This window comes from Odocoileus virginianus, chromosome 20, assembly GCF_023699985.2.
Source record: "Odocoileus virginianus isolate 20LAN1187 ecotype Illinois chromosome 20, Ovbor_1.2, whole genome shotgun sequence".
Taxonomy (NCBI): Eukaryota; Metazoa; Chordata; class Mammalia; order Artiodactyla; family Cervidae; genus Odocoileus; species Odocoileus virginianus.
In genome coordinates this window covers 46962443-46989937 of record NC_069693.1, presented here as the reverse complement: position 1 = coordinate 46989937, position 27495 = coordinate 46962443, and the positions used below count along the sequence as shown (strand labels likewise).

The 27495-nt window shown below is 47.9% G+C and overlaps 1 protein-coding gene across 1 annotated transcript in view; it reads right to left on the bottom strand.

The window, feature by feature from the left end:
- Positions 1–1754: 1754 nt before the first annotated feature.
- The window catches only part of ZCCHC14 (zinc finger CCHC-type containing 14), a 46300-nt gene continuing 20559 nt past the window's right edge, over positions 1755–27495 (bottom strand). The window contains exons 3-13 of the mRNA XM_020890173.2: positions 23634–23707; positions 14197–14268; positions 11761–11870; positions 10964–11058; positions 10828–10882; positions 9560–9839; positions 7972–8063; positions 7393–7520; positions 6427–6567; positions 4874–6337; positions 1755–3854 (exon numbers count right to left, since the gene is read on the bottom strand). Of these exons, the coding sequence (XP_020745832.2) occupies positions 3799–3854; positions 4874–6337; positions 6427–6567; positions 7393–7520; positions 7972–8063; positions 9560–9839; positions 10828–10882; positions 10964–11058; positions 11761–11870; positions 14197–14268; positions 23634–23707 (2567 nt within the window). The 3' untranslated portion in view covers positions 1755–3798. The remainder of the gene's footprint in view (positions 3855–4873; positions 6338–6426; positions 6568–7392; positions 7521–7971; positions 8064–9559; positions 9840–10827; positions 10883–10963; positions 11059–11760; positions 11871–14196; positions 14269–23633; positions 23708–27495) is intronic.

The window sequence follows — 27495 nt, the reverse complement described above, 5'->3', positions numbered from 1 at the left end:
GAATGGCTCAAAAATGGGAGAATTTTCCTTCATTCCTAAAAAGAAATATGTCCAATAGAAGCTGTGAAGATTCTTGAGTACACGAGGTCTTCAGTTTCAGTACCAAAGCCTGTCTTTGTGCATCTAAGAACTTAACGCATGAGGGGCTCCTTACAGCACCGGGATGGACTGGCCGGCGCTCCCCTCCCTCCAATAACAGTGTAGTAACATTGACCTTTGGCCTCAACCAGCACAGTACGTAGTTTGCGAGTGTTGATTAAAGATACTCACTTTGATTCAGAACCTCGGGACTTTTCAGTAATTGAGCCTCTTCAGAACCCATGGATGTAAATGTCACCTGCCTCATTCTTTGGGAGTCATCTGCACTTTGGAAAGGACGGCCACCTTGCTTAGGATCCACAGGCCCATCCACTGGATGGGTGGTTGATCTGAGCAGGGTCACGGTTTCCCTTACAACCTTTAAGACTCTTGGACACGTAACACCATCAGTTATCAGTGTGTGAAACTAGCAAGGCATCTAGTAAGCCATCACGGAAGCAGGAAGAGTGACAAGGAGCGAGGAGGGTGCAACCCAGTTCCCGCTCAGAAAAGTGCTCACTAGCAACACTGGAGTGAGTGGACAGATGCAAGCCTAGGTCAGCCTGTGCTCAGACGGGAACGCGTTACAGCCGTGTAACGTTAGGCAAAGTTACTACCCGCTCTGCACCTCCATAAAGCGTGCAGTATAAACTATGTGGGCCTTCTTGCGATAAAGGACCTAGAATTCTAAATTGGTAAATTAAAATACTGAACCTACTGACTACTATATTAACAAGCGGAACTCGTGTAATTTTTTGGAGATTATAAATGATGCTGGTTTTTTAAAACATCCAATCACATACCTGCTTTCAAGAAAATAGTTTTGTCTTTATTATTCTAAGTGCTAGCTCCCATTTTCTCAGTGCCCTTTAGCAATTAGAAGGTTTTAACATTTATACACTTTCCAATTTTCAATATCATAAAATAAAAATTAGAAAATAAGGTAGAAAATCGAGTGTTCTGTTTTAAAAAACAAAACAAAAAAAAAGATTAGTGTTTTATCCCAACGTTGTATCTACTTCAATCTGTACATTCCACTTTCCCCATTCTTGGGGATAGAAACTTTAAAATATGACAGACTACACAGAGCAAAGTGGCTGGGGCCACACCTACCTGGGGCCACAGCGTTTGGAAACTGAGCCCACAACTTCAGTGACTAGTTGAAAGGGTCAGTCTGATCTGTTTCTAGCTGATGAGGAAATGCCAAATGCTCTTTAGGCTCACTGACTGTGGTTGCTTCTGGAGAGAAGTTTGATCAGAGAGAATACTGCTCGCAGATATTCCTAAGTTCAAGTATGGGACTCGCTCGCTCGAGAAGAGGTCTCAGGGTCGGCAGCTGAGTGCTCTGTGCCTGTGTGTCCCGTGTCTACATTTTACCGTTAGCAACTCTGAGTGGCCACACACGCATTTTCAAAGACAGCTAGAAGTTTCTCTGAGACTTCTGATGACTGGAACACAGCCCCACAATGTCTGAACCTATTTCTCTCAATTTGAATGTCATACTTCAAATTGAAGTTTGTTCTGATTTTTTGTTGTATTTAACGCTAACCTCTAATATTTATCAAAACAGTTATAAGGGTAACAACAGACACTTTAATTCCCCAATACTGACGACTAAAACAAAAAAAAACCCTAAATATGATTTTTCTCTTTTGTTATGAGACGGTTTTCAACAGTTTCACTGTGTTGAAATAGGATTTATTTAAAATAGTTCTTTGTTTAAAAAAAAACCAAAAAATTTTAAAAGTTTGGCTTTCAGCACATATCCAGGCCACTGTAACGGCCTTCAGAAATATTAAAATCGTAAACATCAATGAACACTCCAAGTCTTCCTTAAACATAATATGACAAGTTCCAGTCTAGTACTCTTTAAGGCAAAGTTGTGTCAGTTCTCACAATTTTGACATTTTGTAGTGTTTATAATTTAAGAGATCAATGTAACATTCCCCCAAAAAGCTGTTGTAAGCATCATCATTACTTCAAAACTGTAGGTAATACTGTGTGCCAAGAAGAGAGAGAATACAGAGGTCTGTCAATTCTGCATTGCATAGAAATAAAACTCTACTAAAATAAAACTCTAAAAAACTCTAAAAGCCTTTCATTAAAAAAAGTAACAACTTTCTGCTTTAGTTTCCAAGAAGTCAGGAAACTGATCTCAAAAATTTGAAGCCTTACAACACAATGCCTCAAATTCTAGGGTACTCTTTTGATTTACACCAATTTTGCATGAGGCTGATTGTCCCATTTTAAGAATGGTCTGAGTATTACTATTTTCTTCTCTTTTAAATATTCAACTGGAAAATCCCTGGGCAAGGCCTTACCAATTGGTATTTTAACAATGAAGGCTGTAGCATTTAAAACAGTATTATTGAAGCACAAAATTCCCTTTAGCCATGAAGCTTTAAGTCCCTAACTTTCACAACAAAAGCTCTCATTGCAGTGGGGTAAAATTGAGAGCTGCGTGGTGGACTTTATTTCCCACCTTGACAAAACTAGACTTCTGCAGATCTTGTAGCTCTGTCCTGTCGGTGTAGTCTCTTTCAGAGTCTTAACCACTTTCTATCGTAGTTTTCCAGTAATTTTTTAATGGAATTAACTATTGATACAGAGCCTAATACAAAAGAAGTTGACAGGAGAAAATTTCAGTCGTTTGCTCAGAAATTGTAGGACTGTATTATTGTTGAAAGGTCTGTCTCAAGTGTGAATCCGTTAGCAGTGAGCCTTGGGGTCCTTGGGAAGTCCATGGGAGATAAAATAACTTGCAAACTTGGCTAAGGATACGCAGCCTCCCGTCAATGCCGCTCACGAGGCCATGCTGCTATCGCGTCTGCCAGGGTTCCTTCACAGGGAAGACGACAGGACTCAAAGCTCTGAAGGGCTGGGAAGGAAGGTGTCCTCAAAGCTTTGACAGCTAGGGATTCTCTGGGACTTGGACCCTTTTAGAAATTAAGTTGTTGCAAGTAACTATTTCTATTTAATAATGTAGTTTAAATGTATTTGCAGGAAGAAATAAAAATAAAAACCTGAAACTGCTACAAGTGCTTTTAAGGAGGGAAGGAATACTAAAATCTCTGTTGTGTACTAAGTCATGTAGCCTGCTGGTGCCGACTCAATAAAGACGGATTCTCTGAGTGTCTTGCACTGACTGGTCTCAGGGAGTCTGTCTCCCAGAACTGCAGAGATTGACATCAGTTTACATTCTTCTGTAGTGCAATCCTTAAAAAGCCCAGAGATTAGTGCCTAACCACTGTAAGAACAAAACAGAACAAACAGAACAAAACAAAGGCGACATTTTCCCTCACCAGGGGTGTCAAGAGTCCGACTGGTAGAACTCCACTTGGAGAACTCCGACCTTCAGTTCTCGATTCCAACCTCACGTAGCTGCCCTGGAATTACGTGTGAGCCTAGAAGGACCAATTATGGCAATGCTCTTCAGGAGACGGCAGGTCTCTGCATTGCGACCAAGGGTGGAGGTGGCCAGTTTTCACCCATAGTGGAGATACCCACTAGGCCAGTCCTGACATCAAGCTCCCGTCTAGGATTTTGGCAATAAAACTGAGTTTGATGCGTTCCTACGCTAGGTTTTCTATCCAGTCTAGTAAAGTAAAGCACCTTTGGATTAAAAATATTAAGCTCAACAGCAACTAGACTTCTCAGTTTTGTATTTAATTTTCCTTAGGTCTCCATGGCTTAATAGTGTTCTGTTGCCAGAGAAAAATATCAATCTGTGGAGTCCAGACTTTCTGCTGGAGGGGCATATTTCAACCTAAAAGTACCTAGAGAAGGGGGAAAAAAAAAAAGAGATCAAATTTGAATCACCATAGAATTACTGCCATGATCTGTCCAAAGTTATTTCCGGAGTCACTGGTCAAGATTTGGGTGCTGGAAATCTAAACCACCTCTTCTAACCACTCCCAATTCCCCTGCTGCACCCCCAAACTCTTTTGTAAAGTTTATCAAATCAGACAAAGGGTGCAGAGACTACCGGGTTCCCAGTCCTTTCCCTCAAACTTTGGGAGCTCAGACAGCAAGAACTGGCCCCTTCCCTGGGGCAGGGCCAGGGAGGCCCGACCCCACAGTGGGCTCTGGGCTCGCTGCCTCAGGAGATGCAGCACCATCTGTCAACGGGGGTGGCCACAGCCCACAGGCACCCCACCTGCCACCAGACCCGACTCCAGGCTGTCTGTGCAGCTCCCCTCAAAAGTCTCCAGAAAGCAAGTGGCTGACTGTCCAGCTTTCCCCATGCCCAGAAAAACAGCAAGAACAAACCTGGTGTGGTAACGACAGCAGACACACACCTGACTAAAGGAGACAAAAAAATAGCGAGTGGAAGTAGGAAAGGGGGGAGGAAGAAGATACAGCACAGGGAGCGAGGACACCACGGAGCCACACGGCGGCCACGGCCACGCCACTCTGGACCGGGGACACAAGCGGGGACAGAGTCCCATCGGCAGCGCCTGCGCTCACACGCCACGCCCTCGGTTCTCAGTTAACACTGGGGTGGCTCTGAATCACCCACGCTTGCTCCCCAGTCACGTGGCACAAAAGAACAGACCGCGGAGCCATCGGGCCACGGCCAGCAAGCCACACTGGAGTGAGGAGCAGGCGGAAATCATAAAGACAGTCTCAGAACCAAAGCTGCCCTCAGGGGGCTGCATAGCCCATCAAGAGTTTGGTGCCTTTTCAGAGAGCACTTGAAAATCACTTCTTGCTTGCTTTAGAAAAAAGGAAGTTGATTATTATTTTCATAAAAAGGACACTCCTGTCTGGATCTCTCCACCTCGAGAGCCTTTACCTTGCCGATTGAAGTCCATGGACGGCTGCTTGCAGTCCTGAGCGCGGTGACCGGTGGCCCCACAGTTGTAACACGAGAGGTTCCCGCTCTTTTTGTGACTGGAACCATTGCTACTGCCCACCAAGCCCTGGGCCTGGTAGACGCCCGCCGCCCCCATGAAGTTCTGCACAGGCGGGACGGTGAAGGCGGACTGGCCGCCCAGCACGGGCTCTGGGCCCACACCACCGCCGTAGGGCGAGTGCACGACTGGGAAGGCGCCGCCGCCATACTGCTGGGCACCCACGTAGCCGCTGCCGCACACGGGGCTGAAGGGCAGGAACGGGAAGGGGAAGACTGAGGGCCCCGAGAACGGGTGCTGGAAGTAGCTGGCGTAGCTGACGGTCAGGCCGCTCGAGCCACAGCTCCCGCTGCAGCCGCACGATGTGCACACGACACAGCCGGGCGGTGGGGCGGGCGCCGGCTGCTGGGGCACCGGCTGCTGCTGATGGTGGTGGTGGTGGTGGTGGTTCTGGGCTGAGGCAGGGAGGTTCCCAGGGGAGCTGCCGCCGCCGCCGCCACTGCTGCTGTAGAAGCTGCTTTCGGGGACCGAGGAGAGCGCGGGGCTGGAGCTGGGGGCCGGACAGCTGGGCACAGTGGCCATGTTTGTGAAAGACGGGGAAGGGTGGCTACTGGAGGCGGCAGTGTTGCTGTTCGCACAGAAGCTGCCCTGCAGGGGGCCCACGGGCACACTGCTCATCGCAGAGAAGGCAGCTTTGGTGTTGGCTGTGTACAGAGCAGTCCGGGGGTTTATTATTGCAGGGGGCACACTTATTTGCACGTTGTTAGAACAGGAGGTTTGCCCAGAGATGGCGGAATCCGCAGGGACAGATGAAGACACCAGGAGTTTGATGGGCGGCCGAGCCACGTGGAAGACAGTGCTGGACGTCCCCGTGGCAGCGGTGCTGGCTTCCACCACCAGGGCCGGCTGCTGCGCCGGCTTCATCACCCTGTCCAGCGCGGACGCGTGGACGACTTTGGTGCGGGGACCAAAGGAGACGGTGGGCGACACGGAGCTGCTCTCGGCGAGTCCGGAGAGGACCTGCATGGGCTGATGGGGGGTGGACGAGGGGAGCGCGTCCATCATGGCATTGCCAAAGCTCTTGTCTACTTTGATGCTGCTTCTTGGTCCAGAGACTTTACTGCGCTCCTCGAGGGACAGCAGTGAGTGCACAGAGGACGAGAGGAGCTTCATGTCCGCGCCCCCCCTTTCCGCCTTGTGCACGGAGTTCAGCATCCGGATGGGTGCGATGTGCGAGGCCGCCGTCATCATCTGTGGGGGAAGCGAGTGGTGGCCCGACGGGGTGGAGCCCGCCTCGTTCTGCACGGGGAGGACCTGCGCTGTGGGCCGGGCGGAACTTGACGTGAAGTGGTTCAGCAGCATCACAGGCTTCTCCTTGTCAGGGCCCTCCAAGTGGATCTCCACACCTAGAGGTGGAAACAGCGTCAGCACAGCCTGCTTGGGCCGGGCGGGGGCAGTGCCTCACGAGCCACGTAGGAAGGAAGGGCATCCTTACGTCTGTCATTCTCTTCCGCGCTGTCTGAGCTCTCTTCCCGGGCCTGCACGCCCATCGGGCTGGGCGAGGAGCTGGAGCACTCGGAGGAGCTGCCTTCCCGGGCCGTCTGGTGAGGGGACTGCTCCACCTCCACCCGCAGCGCTGTGGAGAAGGCACAGGTGACAGTCCAAAGGTGGCACTGAGGTCCTCAAGCCACAGGACACAGCGCTGACTGTGCCCGCCTCTCCCGCTCGCAGGCATGCCTGTCGCACTTGTCTTTACATCAGCCCCAAGGAGACAGGTCCTACCCTGTCCCTACGCACACAGGGTTGAGGCTCCCATGCTCAGCAGATGCACACGTGGCCGTGGCCTCGGCTCCCCAAGCACATGCCAGACCAGGAGAAGCACCAACCACAGGTGCTCCAAGAGCAGCCCTCCACCAACAGAGACCTCTGTGTGCTGAGGCCCAGGGACACAAGACCTTTTCGGTCAAACAAGTACCAAAAAAATGCACTGGCAGTTTTTTCTTCCTGGTTCCTGTCACTCTTGATGTTTCTAGTGCATAAGGAAAACAGCAGAAGGGCTGTTACTGTGGTCCTCCACCGCCCCCTGAGGAGAGGAAGGCAGGGGGAAGGGGAGAAGGCTGGTGGTCTGGCATCAAGGACCTGCAGGGCAGCAGCCTAGGGCCACCTCTCTGCACCCATGTGAAGGGGAGAGACTGGCATCTATTTTCACACTTCCTGTTCTTTCCCTCTGACCAGAGCAGTTTCTGGGTCTAAACCTTTTGCCCAATCAACTTCAGGCGAGTCACCTGTCTCTAGCTGTGAACCTAAGGTTCCTTCTATTTGTCTACTGCAGAAACTACAAGAGCTAAAATGATGAAAAGTAACTCTCTAAGTACTAGGAGATGGAAATGGAAAAGCGGTGTGATCTAAGGTCTGATCCTCCCCAGAAGGGCCCCGGGTTGGGGCACACCCGGCCACCCACCTGCAGCATGGCTGCCTCGCACTGTCTGTACGGGCCCCACGTGGCTGGTGGGGGGCACACGGGCCACCCCGCTGCTGCTGACCGGGGCAGGGGCCGAGGGGTTCAGGCACCGTTTCTCTGACTTCTCCCTGTGTGACAGGAAAGCACACCAATAGCCGAGTGTTAGTTCTGCTGAACAAACTCTCAGTGCTTCACGTGAGAGGTCGTGAAGTCACTCAGTCGTGTCCAACTCTGCAAGCCCATGGACTGTAGCCTACAAGGCTTCTCCGTCCATGGGGTTTTCTAGGCAAGAATACTGGAGCGGGTTGCCATTTCCTTCTCCAATGCTTCACAGATGCTACTTAAGTACAGATATTCCACAGAAGGGTGATTTCCATCAAAATAATCCCCAGGGTAGAAGATAAACTGACTTGTCAGGTTCACTCTAAAGGGTCGTTGCTAGCAAACCAAAGCCACATTTGTAGAGTTTTAAGAGTATTAATTAAGGTTTGATAAGCCACCAGCAGTAACAAGTCCTAGTATCTGTTCCTCATGTTAGAAACTAAAATGAACACATTTCATAAACAATCTCACACTCACTTCTCCAGCTCCAGTTGAGTCTTCAGTTTTTTCTTTGCTCCCATGGTGAGGGATTCAAATTTATTTAGATCTTCTTCCGTAAGGCTCAGAAACTTCCACAGAAGAAACAAATTACAAAGTTACTGAGAAATAACTAGGATTCTGCAAACAAAGAACTTGGAGTTTAACTTAATAAACATATTTGACCCCTCGGATACGTAAACCCATAAAACTTAACCAGACAATAAAAGACAGGAAAACATTACAACATTTACTTGCTAAGTGACTTGGTGTCCAGAGTCCAAAATACAAGACATTCATTTTGCATCTGAGGGTCACAGGCTGTGTTTCCCGAGCCTTCAGCACAGGTGTCTGAACCACAGAGGGGTGAAGGTGGGGCCCCTGGAAGGCAGTGCTGTGCGGGCAGGTGACAAGGACAGTGTCCTGCAGTCTCAACTGCTACTGGGATGCAGTTCACGGAAGTGTCTCCTGCTCCTGGGACCCCACTCCCACAGACAGGAGCATCGTCCTCTTTAGCAGCTCTTGTTTCTTAGAATCATGGGACACCAGCAACTCTGTTGAGTAGCAAGTGATCCAGAAAAGCAGATGCCATTCAAACTGAATGGAAACCTAACCCACTGCCCTTACACTAAGAAAAATATCCTACTTGGTTCTTGTGACGGTCCGTAATATCATCTGTGATTTTAGCCTTTTCAACTACATACGTAACACTACAACTTTTTAAACTGATCATGGAAAAGGATAGTAAAATCTGTTGTTTTTTAAGACTTATGAATCCTAAACTGAGAGTCCTGAAAATACACTTAAAATGTGTTTCTTATTAGCAGTAAAGGCTTGATTTCTAGTTCTTCAATTGCAGATTCTTGGACGAAGGAAATGTTTACAGAGATCAAAGCTACCACAGCACTTTATCCAGCAGGGGGCGCTCAGAGCTCAAACATCCCCTATAGGTCTAATTTATCAGAGACATTGAAACTTGAAATTTCAGAATCTAACAATGGTTAAAAAAAAAAAAAAAAAAAAAAAAGGTTCTTGTCAAAATTCTATTATAAAAATAATTTCTATGTAGGACTGCTTGAAAAATACAAAATTCATCTATTCCTTTAGCTATATGCCCTTAAGGAAGCCAGGTCATCAGCCAGCGTTTACCTGGGTCAAAGTATGTGGGATCCTTTAAAAAGGCCTGCACTGAGGGGCGTCTAAGAAAGGGGACGCGAGCACCAGACTCTACTACTTCCACCCACTGCAGGGTGGCTGGGGGCACAACATCCTTCACATCACACACAGCAAGTATCTACTTGGGAAGACCCCAAACTACCTTTAAAAAGCTGTTTGTTCACAAGCAATTTACGTTCCAGTTTTTGTTTCCAGCTGCAGGCAGCTTCAAATTCAAATCCATGGCCCCTTCCAGTGAGCTCCCGGGAGCTGGGGGGCATGCATCTGGCAGTATTAAGGACCAAGTGGCATGACCTCCACGACACACACACTGCCAAAACTCAGCTCGGTTCCTCTGGGAACAAGGTCCGAAGAAAGAAAGATTACCGGAGACAACAAGCGTGTTCTATCTGCCTGCCAGTAACCAACATACCTTCTCCATCGTGAGCTGTTTAAAGACAGGGTAATACTTGTGCAAACGCAGTTTCCGAAGCCAGTCTAAAATCCCGTTTTGCTCCTGGGTCTGTGGGGCCTGCAGGCTGGACGGCATCAGGATGGTGGGCGAGCTGTCCATCGGGGTCCGGTAGGCCAGAGCCGAGCCTGCGCCCCCCGAGTGCGAGCAGTGGGGCAAGGCGGCCGCAGTGGCCGAGTGCTGCACGTGGTGCTGGGCGCTGCCCTGAGAGGACGGGATGCCGGCCACTCCGCACACAGGCCTGCAAGGACAGCAGACAGGTGGTTTTCAAACAGTCACGGCCTCTACTCAAGACCAGGCTCCTCAGTCTGGACTGAGTCTGCGGCCGATTCCACCACCAGCGTTCAAGTTGCTGCCTCTGTCACTACACCACTGCCCCGGGTGACCGTGTGTGGACATGGACGTATGCGTGCACCTGTCTAGACACAGTGCCTGAGCACATGTACACACGTGTGTGTCACCGCCAGACTTCTGGTTGAGCTACCTAGTTTCTTTCTGTTGTTTCTATCATAGGATGATACTGACAATCCTATACTAAAATCGACTCCAAACATTTTTTTTTAAAGTAAATTCTAGAAAGCTGGAAGGAGCTAAAGCATCTCTCTCTGTCCCAGCCCCTTCCACACTAAACTGCAGACCCACAGATTTATCATGTGCTCACATACTCCAGGTGTGGGGGTGAACAAGAAAGGCGGGACATCAAAGACCTCCTTGCCTGACTAGCATCTGTAGGACCACGTGTGTGCGCGTGTGCGTGCACACACACCCACCACATGTAAGGTTAGCCCATTTTAATGAAGGCTGTCAGTCCACACAGGTGACAGTCCACTTGTCACCTGGGCACCACCACAACCACTGTCAGGGCCCAGCTGGCAGAACCCCTAGAGCAGCAACTCTGGCCCTTCATGGGCTCAATCACTCCCTGAGAGCTTGTAAAAATGAAGATTCTCAGAAATTCTAGTTTCCTAGAATGTTCAGGGCCCAGAAACTGGCATTTGCAATAAGGGTCTTTGGGAATTCTAATTCCAGTGGCTCAGAGAACCCCTTTTTTCCTATTTTTTAGGAAATCAAAAAGTGGATTATCTCTATCCAATTCTTATCCAATATTACTAATTAAGACTAAGATCAAGAATGCCTCAACTCCAGAGACAACTACTGACACACAGTGAGAAGCAAGCTCTGTAGCAAGGCTGACTGGAAATGTGCTGGTTGCATGGTAGAAGTCTCACCTTCCAGACACGCCCATCATGGTACCGACTTTAGAAAGGGAAGGATTGCCAGGACCTGCAAGTTAAAATGAAAATAATTCATTCACAGACCATAAAAATATTTCTACTTTTACTGAATTACATTTTACAAACTCACTTGGACTTTGAAGCTGTTGGGTGGGAGAAGAAGTGCTGAAAAATTTCTTAACATGGTCATTTTTTAACACATGAGAAGGTAATGAAGCCAAATACCTAAAAAAGAAACAGAGTCATTTTATCAGCATAAAAATGTATTATTACCAAAAAGTAACTGGGAGAGAGATTTTAATTTTCAATTAAGAGACATTTGTATCATAGAAAAAGTAAACAGAAGTGTCTTAACCTCTAATCTTCCTGTTTTATTCAGTTTAGTTCTTGGCAGGATTCGTGTGTTTCCCGGAGCCCCTTTCCTCATTTACATGGTACTACACTGTATGAACAGAGTCTCTCAGGGCCCACTCCGATGGTGGGCCCAGTCCCCGGGTCCTGGCAACAGGGCTCCCTCCGCAAGCATGTACAGGACAGCGTGCAGGACCCTCAGGGTCCAGAGACACTGGGCCCAGGAGACGTTTTATTAGGTCTTCCTTTCATCCCTTCTACTACAGGACAGAAAAAATAACCAGATTTTATTTCGTAAGACTGTCAAAATTACAGCACATGGTGGCATATACTTTGGAATTCCTTCACTTGTATATCCTCAAAAGCATGCCCAGGTTGTTAAGATCCTTCAAATTCTCTGTAACTGAAAAGGAGACTGGAAGCATCCACACCATGTGTCACCTGAGCAGTCCCTCCGTGACCAGGAGGCCCAGCCCCACCCACACCACAGAGGGCTGTCGGTCCACCAGTCACACAGTGCTGCTGCAGGGGGCTGCTCTCCATGGCCTTGGGGGGTGGGCGGGAGAGGAGCATTACCTCAGGTCCGCTTCCAGATCCATGTGGTTTCGCTCTACATAAAAGGAATCTGGGCCAGCTAAGCAAGGAATGAATTTCTCCAAATTTTCTTCAGGATACAGCTGAGACAACTGAAAGAGACAAAAAGGCCCAAGAAGTATTGCACAATCCACTTTACAGAACCAGGACTCCTCCGTGTGAGAAACACCTGGGCAGGTCAAGGAGGTGGCGTCTGCTGGTTGAGTCTGGGCTTCTGCATCCACTGGGACGTAGGAAGCCACAGCCCACCCCAACACAGGGAGCTGGGCGGCAAAGCCACCACATCAACCCAACTCCAAGAGGGACCTGCCCTCTGAGGAGACAGTGCACATGAGCCGTCCAGCCGCGGCAGAACACGCTGCCATACAAGCGGGCGGAGGAAATGGGCAGAGATAAACACGCCCCACAGGCTGAATGTGGGTCAGGCAGCAGCCGGCCAGGAGCCCAGGCACGGGGCAGGGAGACTGTGCCCTCACTTCTGAGCTCTCTTCTGTGGGCGGCAGGACGCAGGGAGCCTCTGCAGGTGGCACAGGGTGCAACAGCTATCCTGAGGGCCAGGCGGGAAGCCCCATACTTCCCCCTGGAGCCTGCTTCCCCATCCAAAGCAGAAAGTCCACAGGCCACTGGGAGAGGGATGAGATGGAGCCTGCTCCCAGAGCTCAAGCACAACCCCCAAGTTTCTGGGGATGAGGCAGAACACCTTCCTGCCTCTGGGAGAAGAGGAAGAAGAGGAAGTCCTCCTGACACTGGTCATTTCTCAGGGAAGGTAAAAACAAAACCCCTCCAGCCCCAAGGAAGGGCCTGCACAAGCACAGACTGGACCAGGTCAGCTGCTGGGGAGGGAAGGGCAGTGACGCTGAGAAACGGCCCCAACCCTGTGCCTGGAGCTCGGGCTGCACCAGGACGGGGAGCCCCCATGCCCACCACAAATCTATCACCAGCAACAAGTAACAGCACCCTCCCTGGGAGTGGAATCAGTGGGGCAGACAGACACCCTCTGTCCCACAGGTGAGGCAAGACCACGCCACACTCCTCTCAAGGCTCCAGGGACCAGCAGGTCTCGCCGGGGGAACCCAAACCCAGCTCTGCTCCTGACAAGACTAACCTGAAGCCGCACTAATGGTTTGATGGATTCCATTTCCCGGCTAGTTCTAGACATGATGTCTAACATTCAATCAAAAATTATAAGATAAAAAAGAGGTGGGAATCGATTGTCAAGATACTCATCAGAACCAGACTCAGAAATAACCCAGATATCAGAGCTATTAGATGACTTGAAAATGAACAAAAACCCCTAAAATTATGGTACCTGAGATGAAGAATTCAGCTCCTCAGCAACCTGGACAGAGCTGAGGAGAAACATCCCTCAACCCGAAGACAGGGCCAAGTGCACGTAACTCAAGGCCCAGGAGGAGAGAGTGGAGAAGAAATACTGAAGGAGGCGATGGACACAACAGTGAGGCAGAGGCCCAGAAGGGCAGAGGACCCGAAGCCAGGCGAGTGTCAGCTGCTGCAGATAGCCAGACAAGAGCAGCAGGGTCTGCCAGCATGAGCAGAGTCCAGAGAAGCACCTTACTACAGAACGAGTGGGGAGGCCCAGAGGAGAGGAAACTCAGTGGTCTACATGCTGCAGAGGGATGGGAGAGCCTGAGGTAGGACCCACAGCCCTAGAAAGAAGGCCTATGGCACTCTTCAGGGCAGGGCAGGCCAAAACCAGAGATGTGATCGAGCAACTTCTGTCCAAGCTTTTCAGCTCGATCTTCTCCAATGGGATGTTTTCCCTCATCATATAATCAAACTGCCAGCTGCACTTTGGAGGCACCGCAGCCGTGCTGGCTCCACTCGACGAAGGTGGCCACCTCAGATGCTCGATTATGGCTAAGACGGTGGTTCACCGCCTGGCACAGGCTAGGCCGGGCGACTTTAAACATGCAGGCGTGTGTGGACGCATATGTGTGTATGGGGGTAAAGAAGTATTTACCAGTGCAGCTTGTTGTTGAAAAGGTTTTTGTTGAATCAATTTGAAAACAAGCAGGATGTACAACATCTGCCTTTCAATTTTTTTGAATATTTGAAAAAATAAAAACAAACAGGAAGATTCAATATGTAAACACATAAAGGTGGAAGCAGGTGAAGTCTGCCCACTGCCGCCCATGTGAGCCCCTCCCTCAGCCGTGGCTGGAAAGCAACAAACCTCCACCAGCCAAACAGCCCTTGGCACCCGCAGACTCACATCTTTCTGCCCCAACTAGTTCTCAACAATGGGAAAGAGTGTGGACCACACACCCCGCCAGAGTGGGAATGCCCACCCTGCACTCACTGCCCTGGCTCAAGGTAGCATCCACGGACGTCAGGCTGCCTTTTGACCATGATGAATGGGACCCTGTAATTTTTATAAGAACCCTTAAATCACCTTACCTTTGAAATAAATTCAGTCACTTCAGAGGAAGATTTGGTTACTGATGTGATTGAAGAATCAGACCACAAGACCTTAAAAACAAACAAACAAACCTTAAAAACAGACACCACATACTCAATTCACAGCACAACCTTCCAGGGAGTCATAGCCAGGACATGGCAGCAGTGGGACGAGACTTTTATATATATAAAAACCTCGTGCATTTATATACCCCTTTGCATGTTATAGAAAAGATGTTCACGGAACTCCAGTCCATTAAAGCTTAACTTCCTGTTTTGCGCAACTATTCAAACATCACTAAGTCACTCATGTGTGGAGTCTAAGGTTGCCCCTTAAAGCATCATAAAGTCCCTGATGACCCTGACTGCTTGTGTGCACAGGCCCTCATGGGGGAACCCCCTGCTCAGGTCAGTCTACATGGAGTCAAGACGAGACGCGAGGTAAGCCCGTCCAACAGTGAGTGCTCACGTTCAGGGCTGTGGCGGTGCTGGCAGCTCTCAGGAGTCTGACACAGGCCAGGGCAGTCAGGACCAGGAGAGCAGGAACAGCTCCCACTGCAGGGGGCGGGGGAAGAACTCGGCAGAAAACACCAGAGAGGCCTTTCCGGAAGCTCTACAAAGCCTGATGTGTATGCTTTTCCTCCATGTACCTGTGACAGCGGGCAGTTTTAGTTCACAACCACAAATATCCATCCTCCTGAATGGACTATGAGCTCCTGGGGGCAGCGGGCTGGCTTCCCAGCACTGTCTGCGGTATTTTCCACGTATGTCAGCACACATGCCTGTCAGAGGCTCTCCTGTGCTGAGAAAGGCGTGAGCTGAACTCAGAAGGAGAGAGACAGGACAGAGGGAAGAAGGTGGGACCGGAGGGAAGCAGGGCCCAGAACAAGAAAGGTTAAACCATGAAACCATGACATTCACCCTAAAGTTCAGAAGCACTGGAGAATTTCAAGTCAGGAAATAAAATGACTGAGAGTCTTCTGTCACCCAAAGGGAGGCATTACATGCACACTGACGTAGAGAAACCAGGGCTTGGAGATAACCAAGCAACTCTCAAGCTCCCACTACCCGCCGGCCTCCTGCATGTTTGCTGACAGTCTCCCAGGCCTGAACTCAAGCCTGGCACCTCTCCTCCCTGCTGAAATTCACACAAGTCCCTTTCTACTCTGGAGCTGTTGTAGCACAGAACAATTATTAAGGTGTTTTTCAAGCCCCAACAAAATACAAATCAATCAAGACAAGGAACTTTTCTCCTTTATCTCTGAATTATCGATGCCTCCTAGAATTCATCACAGCAAGCACTAGCATTTTTTAATGAATGTGCTGTGCGCCATCCAAAATCTACCTACACTAAAATGAAAATACCAACACCATTTTTTTCTGTTTGAAATAATTAAATCTTTTAACAACACTAAAAACAAGATTGGGGGTAGTGAGCTGCTACCCACGTAAAACACCAGTAACAGACACGATTAAAGGTGAGAACTTTCTAGCTTTAGATGTATGACCCAAAGCACTGTTGACACTGCGGTTTTCAAAGTAAAATATGCTGCATGTCACGTGGCACAAACACACCCTAACTCAACTTAAAGCACCAAGTCCAACACCCAAATGGTGAGCACAGCACAAACATACCATTTTACATTAAAACAGACAATCTGCTTCCCTGACAATTTTACATTTAGAGGCACAACTATTCTAGGTTGCCTGCTCCTGATATGTTCTTCTTTGACTTCCAAAAGGAGTTGATGTTTCCACCCAGGGCAGATAGAAAGCAAGGACTGGAAACCAGCTGACTTCAGCAACACACCTCTGCAGGAATTGCAGGCTGACCTGACCCAGCCCTGAGCCAGAGAGAGGCCAGCCAGCCCCCAGAGGGGTATGGACCAGGAGAGCAGCCTGGCATCTTGCTACAAGCTAGAGACACGTGATCCAGCAAGTCCAGGATAGCATCAGTCATAAGCTAACCCACGGTTCCTGTACCAGCAAGAAAAAACACTGCCAATCAAATGCTGGCACAGTCGTTTCCTATCACCTGTACTCACTCAGAGAGCCACTGAGACCTACAGGGATGGATTTCAATGTATCTGAAACATACACAAAAAAGCATGGTATGCACAGAATACGTAAGTATTTCTTCACGCTCAGAGTCTGACTCCTCTGACTCACTGTCTCGCTCTCAGCACCCACTGGTGCAGGGGCAGCAGCTCAGGAAGAGGCCCTGCTACTCAGGTCACAGCCCTCATATGAGCAGCCCTCATGTGCCCAGCACCACTAGACCTGCCATCAGGCCTCTGAGGAGCTCTGAAGCCAAACACAAGGACAGGCAGAACAGTCACAAAGGACAAGGCAGCCTGGAAGCAGCATGGACCACATGCTTTCAGAACTGTTTTTTAATGCTAAAACTATCAACAATATTTGCTGTGAACTACAAGGAGAAAGCATCGCCAAGAACAGGATGCTATGAAAAAAGAACTGTTGGGGAACAAGAGTTCTTCAAAGTTTAAAACAGGGCAGCAGAGGTGAAAAATTCAATTCAAGATACAGAAGATGAAGGACTCTTCCACAAAGTAAATCAAAAAAGTCAAAGGGAAAGAAAATAGAGGAAAAAAGAAATAAAAGAGAGGGCCAGTCTTAAGGTCCAATATGCCGACAGCAGGAGTTCCAAAATAAAACTGAGAAAAATGGGGCAGAGGAAATCAAAAGAATGATTCAAGAAAAGGTCCCCAAGTTAACAGGCTTAAGTAAAAAGGGCTAATGCATCCCAGCACACTGGATGGAAACCTACACCCAAGTCTGGCTCTGAGAAATGTGGGAGTGACTGGAACCAAGAAAAGGTGCTAAAACTTCTAGACTAGAAACTGTAGAACAGAGCCATGCTTCTCAATAGCAATACTGCAAGACAGGAAATAAGAAGTGCTTCCAAGCTCCTAAGGAAAAATGACAGCTGGCCTAGAGTTGTATTCCCAGTCACGTGTCAGGGCAGATGGATAAAGACACTGCCAAACGTGAAGGTCGGGACCTCTGCCTCCCCAGGACCTTCTCTAAGAAGCTACAAGAAGCAGAAGTGACCTGCACAAGAGGTGATCTGTGAGCCAAGAGCAGGGAACCAGAGCTGGAAGGGAAGAGGGGACCCCAAGATGAAGGCACGGGGGCCCTCAATGAGACGGTGCCAGCCTGAGTCCAGGTGGGAAAAGGGAGAGCCACACTCCAGAGGGGAACCAACGGAATGTCGGACGCATTTGAACACAACCAAGGAAAACTTAGGGGGCAAAGCGATTTTCCAAGTATTTGTTCCCAAGCAACAACAAAGAGAGACAATTAACCCCAAGTAGAACAGAGCACTGGGAAAGGAAAAGCACTAGGTATCCACCACACGGCCCGGGTACCACAACCTTCACACGGTCAGGCTGTCATACAAGCACCAAGGTGTAAAGTGTGTCCCCTGGTGACGCGAGCACGTTCACTGGAGTCTCTGCACAGATGGAGCCGATGGGAGCAAAAACTAAGCAAGAAACAGTTGTCAAGACTGACCCTCAGCTACCAGTGAGGAAGCATTCAAGGCAGTGAAGACTGTTTCAAGATGGAAAAGTAAACTTTTAAAGAAAAGGCGCAGCACTAAAATAAATGTACTGTCAACCCACTCCAGTATTCTTGCCTGGGAAACCCCATGGACAGAGGAGCCTGGTGGGCTACAGTCCATGGGGTTGCAGAGAGTCAGACACAGCTGAGCGACTGGACAGCAACAACAGGGCTCCCAACAGAGATGGGCATGAGAAGAGTGGGGTTTTTATTGGTACTGCGCCACAGTGCCTCTTAAGTCAATACAACTCTCCCGTCCGCTAGGCATTTCAAGTGTTTGGGTCATCTTCTGGGGTTTTTTCCCACCCTGTCCTTCATGCGTAATAAGCAAAGAAAAATATACTTTTAAAGAAGTTTTAGTTATTCGACAGTGAGTTTGGGGAAGCTGGTAAAATGTGGACATTTCTACATGGGTACAAAATCATTTTGTATTTTAAAAGATTCTGTCATCTGCTTCCTGGATTTGATTTCCACAGTAACTAGTAACTAGCAATTACAACTTCAGCAAAAACAAAACCAACTCCATGGAAAAAAAAAAAGAACAGGAAACTCAAACTCCTACTTGTAGTCTATTTGTTACTTACGTCTTCCTATAAAAGAGTAACCTTTCATTTGTATCCGGGGAAAACAATGACACATAAAAATTAAAACTAGAGATAAACAAGGCTGAGAAAACGGGGCAGGGGGAGGGGAGCACGGGCAGTGTCGCTGACTTTTCCCTTAATAAGTGAAAGCTTCCAGAAAAAACTGCTTCCTGAATCTTCCTACACTGTAAGCAACAGAGGGCACACCTAACTGTGGTATGGCAGACACTCCTAATAAAGGTTTTTACTGTTCTGGCCGTGGTACAATAGATATTCATTTCCAAGTTCAAAAGACAACCTATTTAAAGGACAATTTATCCTAATTATTTAGGGCTTTGTGGACAAAAATTAATCCTCAGGTAATTTTTAAAAGTGTTTTATTGAAGTGTAACTGACACGGAAATGCACGTATTTAAAATGTACACTCTCACCATGGAATATTACTCAGCCATTAAAAAGAAATTCATTTGAATCAGTTCTAATGAGATGGATGAAACTGGAGCCCATTATACAGAGTGAAGTAAGCCAGAAAGATAAAGACCATTACAGTATACTAACACATATATATGGAATTTAGAAAGATGGTAACAATAACCCTATATGCAAAACAGAAAAAGAGACACAGATGTATAGAACAGACTTTTGGACTCTGTGGGGGAAGGCGAGGGTGGGATGTTTCAAGAGAACAGCATCGAAACATGTATATTATCTAGGGTGAAACAGATCACCAGCCCAGGCTGGATGCATGAGACAAGTGCTCAGACCTGGTGCACTGGGAAGACCCAGAGGGATCAGGTGGAGAGGGAGGTGGGAGGGGGAATCGGGATGGGGAACACATGTAACTCCATGGCTGATTCATGTCAATGTATGGCAAAACCCACTACAATACTATAAAGTAATTAGCCTCCAACTAATAAAAATAAATGAAAAAAAAAATAAAAATAAAAAAATAAAATGGAAAAAAAATAAAATAAAATAAAATAAAATGTACACTCTGATCAGTTTGGATGTACATATCCACCCATGAAACCATCCTTCTGGTCAATATAATGGACATAGCCATCACCCCTCCCCAGGAAGCTACAGACCTGCTTTCTGTCACTGCAGATTATTTAGCATTTTCTAAATGTATCTAAATAAACCTGTACGGAGCATACTTTTTTCCCCTGGCTTCTCTCACACACGTAATTATGGAGCTCTCTCTGTCCATACTGCATTAGGAACCCACTCCTCCATGCCCAACGGCCCACTGTGTGGTCACAGTACACAGTGTATGCCCAGTCTCCCAGCGATGGGTATTTGGGGCCTTACGAATAAAGCTGTTACAGACATTCATGGACGGACCTTTGTATGAACACATACTTTCATTTCCTTTGGGTACTGACCTAGAAGTGGGGCTGATGAGTCATATTTTAGGAGTATGTTTAACTTTTTAAAAAAACTGCCAGTCTCCCCAAGTAGTTTCACAGTTTTATGCTCCCAGGGTAGTCCTTCCACATACCTGCCAGGAGTTGGTGTGATCAGTCCTGTGGATCTCAGCCATTCTGATGAGCAGGCACCACTAGCTCATAGTGGTTTTAACTGGTCTCTTCCTAACGGCTAATGACGCAGCACATCTGTTCACGTGTGCTCTCTGCCATCCACACATCTTTCTTGGTAAAATGTCTGTGCATTTTAATTGGGTTATTTTCTCATCATTGAGTTCTTGAGAGTTCTTTTTATAGTTTGAATACAAATCCTCTAACAGACACGTAATTTACAAATATGTTTCTCCTAACTCTGTGGCTTGTCTTTGAATTTTCTCCACAGAGCCTTTGAAAGAGCAAGTTTTAAATCTGATGAAACCTAACTTGTTCATTTTGTCTAATATGGATCATGTTTTGGTATCCTACCTAAGAAATACTTGCCTGTTTAAGTCACAGATCTTTTTTCTGTGCTTTGTTCTAGAAGTTCTATTTTATGCTTTATGTTTAGGTCCAAAATTAGTTTTGAGTTAACTTCTATACAAGAGGTAAGGTTTGATCAAGATTCTTTTTTCTTTGCATATGGTTGTCTGCTCCAGAACCATTTGTTGAAAAGACCAACCTTTCTTCACTGAACTGCCTTTATACCTTTGTCAATAATCATTGACCAGAGTGGTGTGGCATCCAGGGCCTTAGCCCAAAGCGGAGGAGGTCTGGCCCACAGGACAGAGCAGTCACCACCGCTGACCCCAAACCCAGCCCAGGGCCACCCCGAGCGGAGCCACAAGCAGTGGGAGCCTGAGCTGCTCTGGCCTCATCAGAACGCTGCTGGTCCCAGAACACATATGGAGCACTTGGGGCAAGGAGGGAACTTAAGCCTGATTGATGGTGCCCGAGCAGCCTTTGTCCTTCTGAGGGTCACAGTTCCAGTTTTTGTTTTTTTTGGCCACGTCGAGCAGCATGCAGCACCTTAGCTCCCCAACCAGGGATCAAACCCATGCCCCCTGCTTTGGGAACGTGGAGACTTAACCACTGGCCTGCCAGGGAATTCCACAACAATCAAACTCTTATCAGAAAACTCAAGAATGACTCCTTATTACCTTGGCTTAGGCAAAGATTTCTTAAACACAAAAAGCACGAGTAACCAAAGAAAAAGTAGGTAAATGGTACTTCATCAAAAGTCAAAACTTGTGTGTGTCAAAGGACAGCATCACGAACATGAAATAAATTCCCACACAGCGGAAGAAAACATCTGTAAGTCAAAAGGCCCGGTAATTTCAGTCCTAGGCATATATCCGAGAAAAATGAAAGCATTTGTCCACATGGAAACCTGTACACAAATATTCACAGTAGCATTACCTGTAAGAGGCAAAAAGTGGGAACAACCCAGAAGTGTACCAGCCAGTTGCTGAGTGAGCAAACAGAGCGTGTGCATCCACACAGTGAGACTCACTCAGCCACCAAAAGGGAAGTACCGGTACACACACAATGCAGATGAGCCACAGAAACGTGATTTGCACAAAAGAAGCCAGTCACAAGAGCTCACATATTGTACGGACTGCACTCATGAGAAACACGCAGCACAGGCAAACCCAGAGACAGAAATGGGATCAGTACTGCCTGGGACTTGGGGAGGAGAAGAGGGCAATGACTGCCAACAGGTGTGTGGCTTCTTGGGGTAATAGAAATACTAAAATTAAATTGTGGCCATGGTTACTGAATTCTGAATAAATTGTAAAAACACTGAACTTTAAAATTTTTTTAGAAAATTTATCTGGCTGCACTGGGCCTTAGTTGTGCCATGGGGGATCTAGTTCCCTGACCAGGGATCGAACTCGGCCCCCTGTACTGGGAGCGCAGATGTCTTAGCCACTGGATGACCAGGGAGGTCTCAACACTGAACACTTAAAATGGATGAATTTTATGGTATGTGATACCTGTCTCATCAGAGGTGTGAAAAAGAAAGTCGCTTAGAAAATTTTTAAAATGTTTCATCTTTAAAAATGCCAATGATATTCTCCCAAAGTCTTCCAAACAATCAAATGACCATGTACATGTGAGAACAGCTCTGGCCCAGGGGTGGCCCCTATACTTCTGAGCAGCACCTCAGCGTCAGGGCCCCTGCACTTCAACACAAGTGCCGAGATCAGGTAGTGAGGCTTCCAATTTGCTCGTTCCAAAAGTGTTTTGACTGCTCTGTAGTTTTTTCCATATACATGCTATTTATTATTCATTCACTTATTTATATAGGCTGAACCACACAGCATGCAGTATCTTAGCTCCTCAACCAGGGACTGAGCGCGGGCCATGGCGTTGAAAGTACCAAGTCCTAACCACTGGACTACCAGGGAATTCTCTCCATGCAAATTTTAGCATCATCTTGTTGATTTCTAGAACAGAAAAATGCTCCTGGGACTTACTTTTGCAGATGGTTGTCTGATATGACAAAGAATTTAGAAGTTTACAGGTATGAGCAGAGATGTTCTCAACAGGGTCCATGGTCCTTCCTCTTTACAGAACTGTAGCTCTGACCAAAGCCAGCTAGACTGGTTAAAGCCTGGAAGCTAGGCAACCGTAAGGCGCCTTACCTTTCTAGCGTGATGGGATGCCCAAAGCAAAGCTCATGCATGTTACACACTCACACCCCACAGGCGGCCACTTAGCTGAGTCACAAGCAGGAGGGCATCTCACTGCACAGAGCACACTTGGCTGAGGCTGCACAAAGGAGCAGCACGCCTCATAAATGAGAGCGCTGTGTGCTTTTAAATGCTCATTTCATCTTTCCTTAGTACCTCAAATCACAATCCGACAAACAGGCTGTAAATCCCCGAAGGCACATCAGGTTAGTAACCCCCACCCCCCGCCCACCCCCAAAAAAACTAGCTGAACTGTTGGCTGGTGAAGGGTTATCACTGTCCTAAACACAAGAGTGTGCTTATCAGTTATCTCATCAGGAGAAGTAACCTTCCAGATAACCAAAGGTTTTTTTTAAACACTAAAACACTTCATTCAGCTCACGCATCTGGGTAGAAACGTCCAAAACTCAACAATAACCACACGAGACAGTAAGCTCAGAGCTGAGACAGGCCTCCAAGGAGCCTTCTGGAATTGTCTGCTGGGCCTCCAGAAGACTCGGGATGTCCCTGTCTGCCAGCCTGCTGCCCCAATCCTGGTCACAAGCCGCTCATCTGGGGAGAGGCCAAGGGTCCACCCTGCCCAAGCTCACTGCTTTATAGAGAGGCTGAGGATGGGGGCTGAATCTAAACCCAGTTTGAGCAGACTGGCTATGAGTGGGGTTCCAAGGGCCTGATAAACAGTATGCCTCAATTTTCACAATTCTCCACTGTAGCCAGATCAGGTGACCAACTAACTACCAGGAGCCAAGTATGTCTCCAGAGCACATTCCCCCCAAGCCCACCAAGGAGGTTCTGAAATACAGGAGGTACAGAGGATCACGGCTCATCTCTGCAGGCACTGACTCCCCCAGACTCCAGCCTCTCACTGAACGGAGGTGCCGGGACACAGACAGGTTCAGCACTGTCTGTGGTCACACAGCTAACAGGGACACAACTGGGCTGTGAGTTCCAGGCTGCGCCCGAGCCCAGACCCTCCCCGTCAACGGAGAGCAAGCAGCCCCAACAAGCTCATCCTGGGGCCCAGCCGCCCCACTTCTATCTCCCATAGCATTGGTACCGAGCTTTGCAAAAAGACCTGTCTTTTATTTAGATAAATAAAAGTACTGCTTCGTAGTAAATATTCCGTTCCTATCCCTTAGAGGAGAAAAGGGGAAAAAAACTTAGTATCTTACCTCAAAGGAACATTCAACATTTCTTTCATTTTTTTTGTGTGATAATCCCTTCAGGTCTATCTTTTCAACATTCACTGTAAAAGTAAACAAAACAAAAAAACAACAAACAGAATTATAAAAATGAAATAAAAGCTTGAAGTACACATGATTAGTTTGCATTGATCGGTATGTTAGCGGCTTTCACAGGAAAGTTCCCAGCGCCCCACGCCGTCTCCTCCACAGAGAGCTCGTCAGGAACGAGGGAGGCTGGAGGCCGAGCTCAGAATGAGGGCAAAGTTGCTCGTGAGACAGAAAATACCGGGAAAATATAAAAACACATCAATAAAAAGGGATCGGTGCTTGAAAAGAACATACGTTTCTTTGCCTGCTAGAGGGCAACAGATGATAACTGTAACTGAAGGTTAGTTATGCTCTGTTATCCCTAAAAAACTAAAGCGCAACGTCTCCCACTCTGGTTGTTTAGAGACGCAGCTGCCCAGAGCCTTCGTCGGGCCAGGCTGTAGGTGCGAGGACCGCGCCTGTGGAGCAGGCTCCCGGACCCCTAGCACCGGTCCTACAGAGCAGGGGCCACGGCTGCACGGGTGGGCAGGACCGGAGAAGACAGTCCTGTCAGACAGCCCCAAAGCGATCACCTCCTCAGGCCTCCCCGTTCCCTCGCACGGGTGCTTTTTTTTCTCTCCTAAGAAAATGATACAATTAGCTTGTAAGCACTTAAGTTTTAAGATGCAAATTAAGTTTGTAAAATGCAAATATTCAAGCACAAATATTTTTGAAAATAAAACAGCACTTAATAAACATGATCTAGTTTCCAAACCCACAAATCACACTCAGGTATGTACGTCCTGTTGCTGATTCAAACAAAGAATGCATCTCAAATACTCATTTAACTGCTTGCTTCTTTAAGCTTATGAACTTCTGGCAGGTGCAACAGGTGCACCAGGCAGGTCAGACAATCCACCTCTTCCGGAAAGACCCCAGCGAATGACAGAGGGTTTCCTGCATGAACAGCATACACACCTTCCTAATTTTTCACCCATGTTCCTGGAGGTCGCTTGGCTGTGTACTATGGGCATATCTGCAGATCCTCAACACCTGTCTAACCTGACACATTCAGTGTAACCCACAAAACTATCACGTCACACTTTCTGCAGACGCCCAATCTCCTGGTTGGCCACACATCCTGAGTCTTCTCCAGCAAACACCACTCTGTAAGATGTTCAGGGCCAACCCCCAGAAGGTTTCGTGGTCAAAAGTTTGGGGGGAAAGATCTAAGAAACTCTTTTTCGTAGACTGCCCATGAACGTGATTATATTAAAGACTCTGAGAAGTCCTGTGACAAATAAATCTACTTTTATTAACCACATTCCCCCCCCCCTTTTTTTCTGGCCACAGAACTCTCTCCTCCCATAATATGAGCAACTCTGGGCACCAGGCTTCGGGAAGGTTCTAACCCTGTACTTCCCACTACTGCAGCCACTGACCCCATGGGACCACTTACATTGGTATTAATTACAATTGAATAAAGTTAAAAATCTCATTCCTCAGTTGAATTAACCACATTTTAAGCACTCGGCAGTCACGCATGGCCAGTAGCTGCCACGCTGAGCAGACCCAGAACCCTGGTCATCACAGGGAGTTCTACTGGGCAGCATTATAAAGTCAGGGGCGGGTGGGCTGCAGGCAGCCCTCGGCCCGTTGGTGTGACCGCCTCCAGGGTGCAGAGCCACACTGTGGGCTGATGCACCGCCAAAGGTGCTCACCACCTGCCGACAGCACAGCCCAGCAGTGGTGCCAGACTCCACACACCTCCTCCCCAATCCAGAAACACAAACCACCTGGAGCTTCGCAGAAAACAACATGTCAACCCCTGCCCTAAACCAACAACTTGTTCATTTACCAACTTGTCTTATGAAGCGCCTACTGTGTGCTGGGCCGTACTCCGGGGCTGGGCACAAGGCGGCCGGCACTGACCAGAGTCCTTGCCTTCACAAACCACTGCCTGAATTTTTGAGCCTCTATAAATTTATCAAGTTGTATCAGGGTTGATACAGATCGTGGGAGACACTAGAACCCATTTGGTTTAGAGTATTTTAAGCTTAAAATAGCATCTCACAGGAAGGAATTACTCTTTAAAAAAAAACAAGAACGTTTGCTTCCTTTCTGGCAAAACAAAACGCTACGTTTAGCAGCTGTGCACTGCCCGACCTCGCTCAGTGAAACTGCCCGCTATTCCTGTCTGACTTCCCCAGGCAGACTGTCAGCAAATAAACAGCTCTTACACTCTCCCAATCACTGTTTTTAAAAACTTACGCACAATGATCTCATTCTAATCCAGACCCTTCACTTCTTTAGACAATAGAATATACAAAGTCAACGAACCCAGAAAAGCCTATTTGGCGTTTTCCTGGGCCACAGGACACCAACGTGTACCTACAAGTTCCAGGGCTGAATATTAGGATTTACGAGAAAAAGCAGAAAGAAAAAACCCTAACTGGACTGAAGGCGGGAAGTGACTCATATCTAGACAGGAAAATGTGAAAAGCAGATGAATGTTACTCAGCTGTTTTCAAATCAAAGAGGCATTTCGGACCAGAGGTCTGAAATGTTAGCGAGACCTCTCTGGAGCCCCCAGCCCACCGGACAGCGTTCTGTGTCTGCATCACCAGCCCCGGTTCCGCCAGGATGCCTCTGGACCAAACACACGGACAAGACCTGCTGTCTTCTCTTGGTACCGCCTGCCCTGGAAGCAACACCTGTGGCCGCACAGGGCTCTGAGGGCGGGAGGATGGCCCGCTGGGGGCAGAGGGTTGGGGCAGGGGGATGCTTTGCAGCAGGTGAGGGCAGCAACGGCGGCCAGCACGAGAGCCGGGCTGGGTGTGTTCAGCTGGGCTTCAAAGATGTGTAAGACACTCTCAACTCCAGAACTATTAAAGACCACGTTTATAACAATAAAAACATGAACAAGTGCTTATCCTGTTACCTGAAATATTATAAATTGCATGTATAACATGATTATAGTTGTTTAAAATGTTAAAGAGAGACTGAAAATAAATGATCAAAAGTTACAGGGTTAACTTAACTGTGCCTGGTGGTGGAGTTATGGGTAGTTTTCCTGCCACATCCCTGCAGTGTGGTTTCATGGTTTTAGAGTGTTTACCTGTGTGCACGCATGTTTGCTGATGGCCCACTGAAAGCCCACTGGTAGACAAGGCCCTCCTTCCCTCCTGCCACCCTTGTGAGCCTGCAGACTGGGTCATGTCACACACGAAGCCCCACTCCTTTCTGAAACGTGTAAGCAAAAAGCTTGTGTCAGTTTGAGTGGCTGGATACCTAACCATCATCTGAGGAAGAGAACACAGCCCAAGACAGCATTAGTGCCAACTGGGAAGACCCCCTAGACCCCCAGGACTGGGCAGGAAGAGCACCCAGGACGAACGCACCTCCCCGGGGCCCAGACTGTGAAGGGGTTTGGGCAGGGCACGCAGTGGGACTCCAGCTTGTGGCCACCAGCCTGCTCCCACGTGGAGAAACAGTATATGATAGTGTGCTGTTTCCTTTCAACATTTCCTGGGTTCAAATTTTCTTCTTTTCTTATTCAAGTTGTACACCAGCAGTTCTCCTCAAATCTTACAAGTCAGAGCACATAGCCTTCAATAAGATGTGTAATTGCACTGAACTCCCATTTTTATAATTGGATCCATGCCTAATTAAAAAACCAGAGCACTACTGTCACTAAGAAAGGAGGGAGGCCGAGCTGCATGGATAAGACCATAAAATGCACCGTGGTAAGAGTGCAGGCAGGCGCCCTGGAAGGCCCAAGCGGGGTCCGGCGGGGTCAATGACCCCCTCCAGCAGCCACACC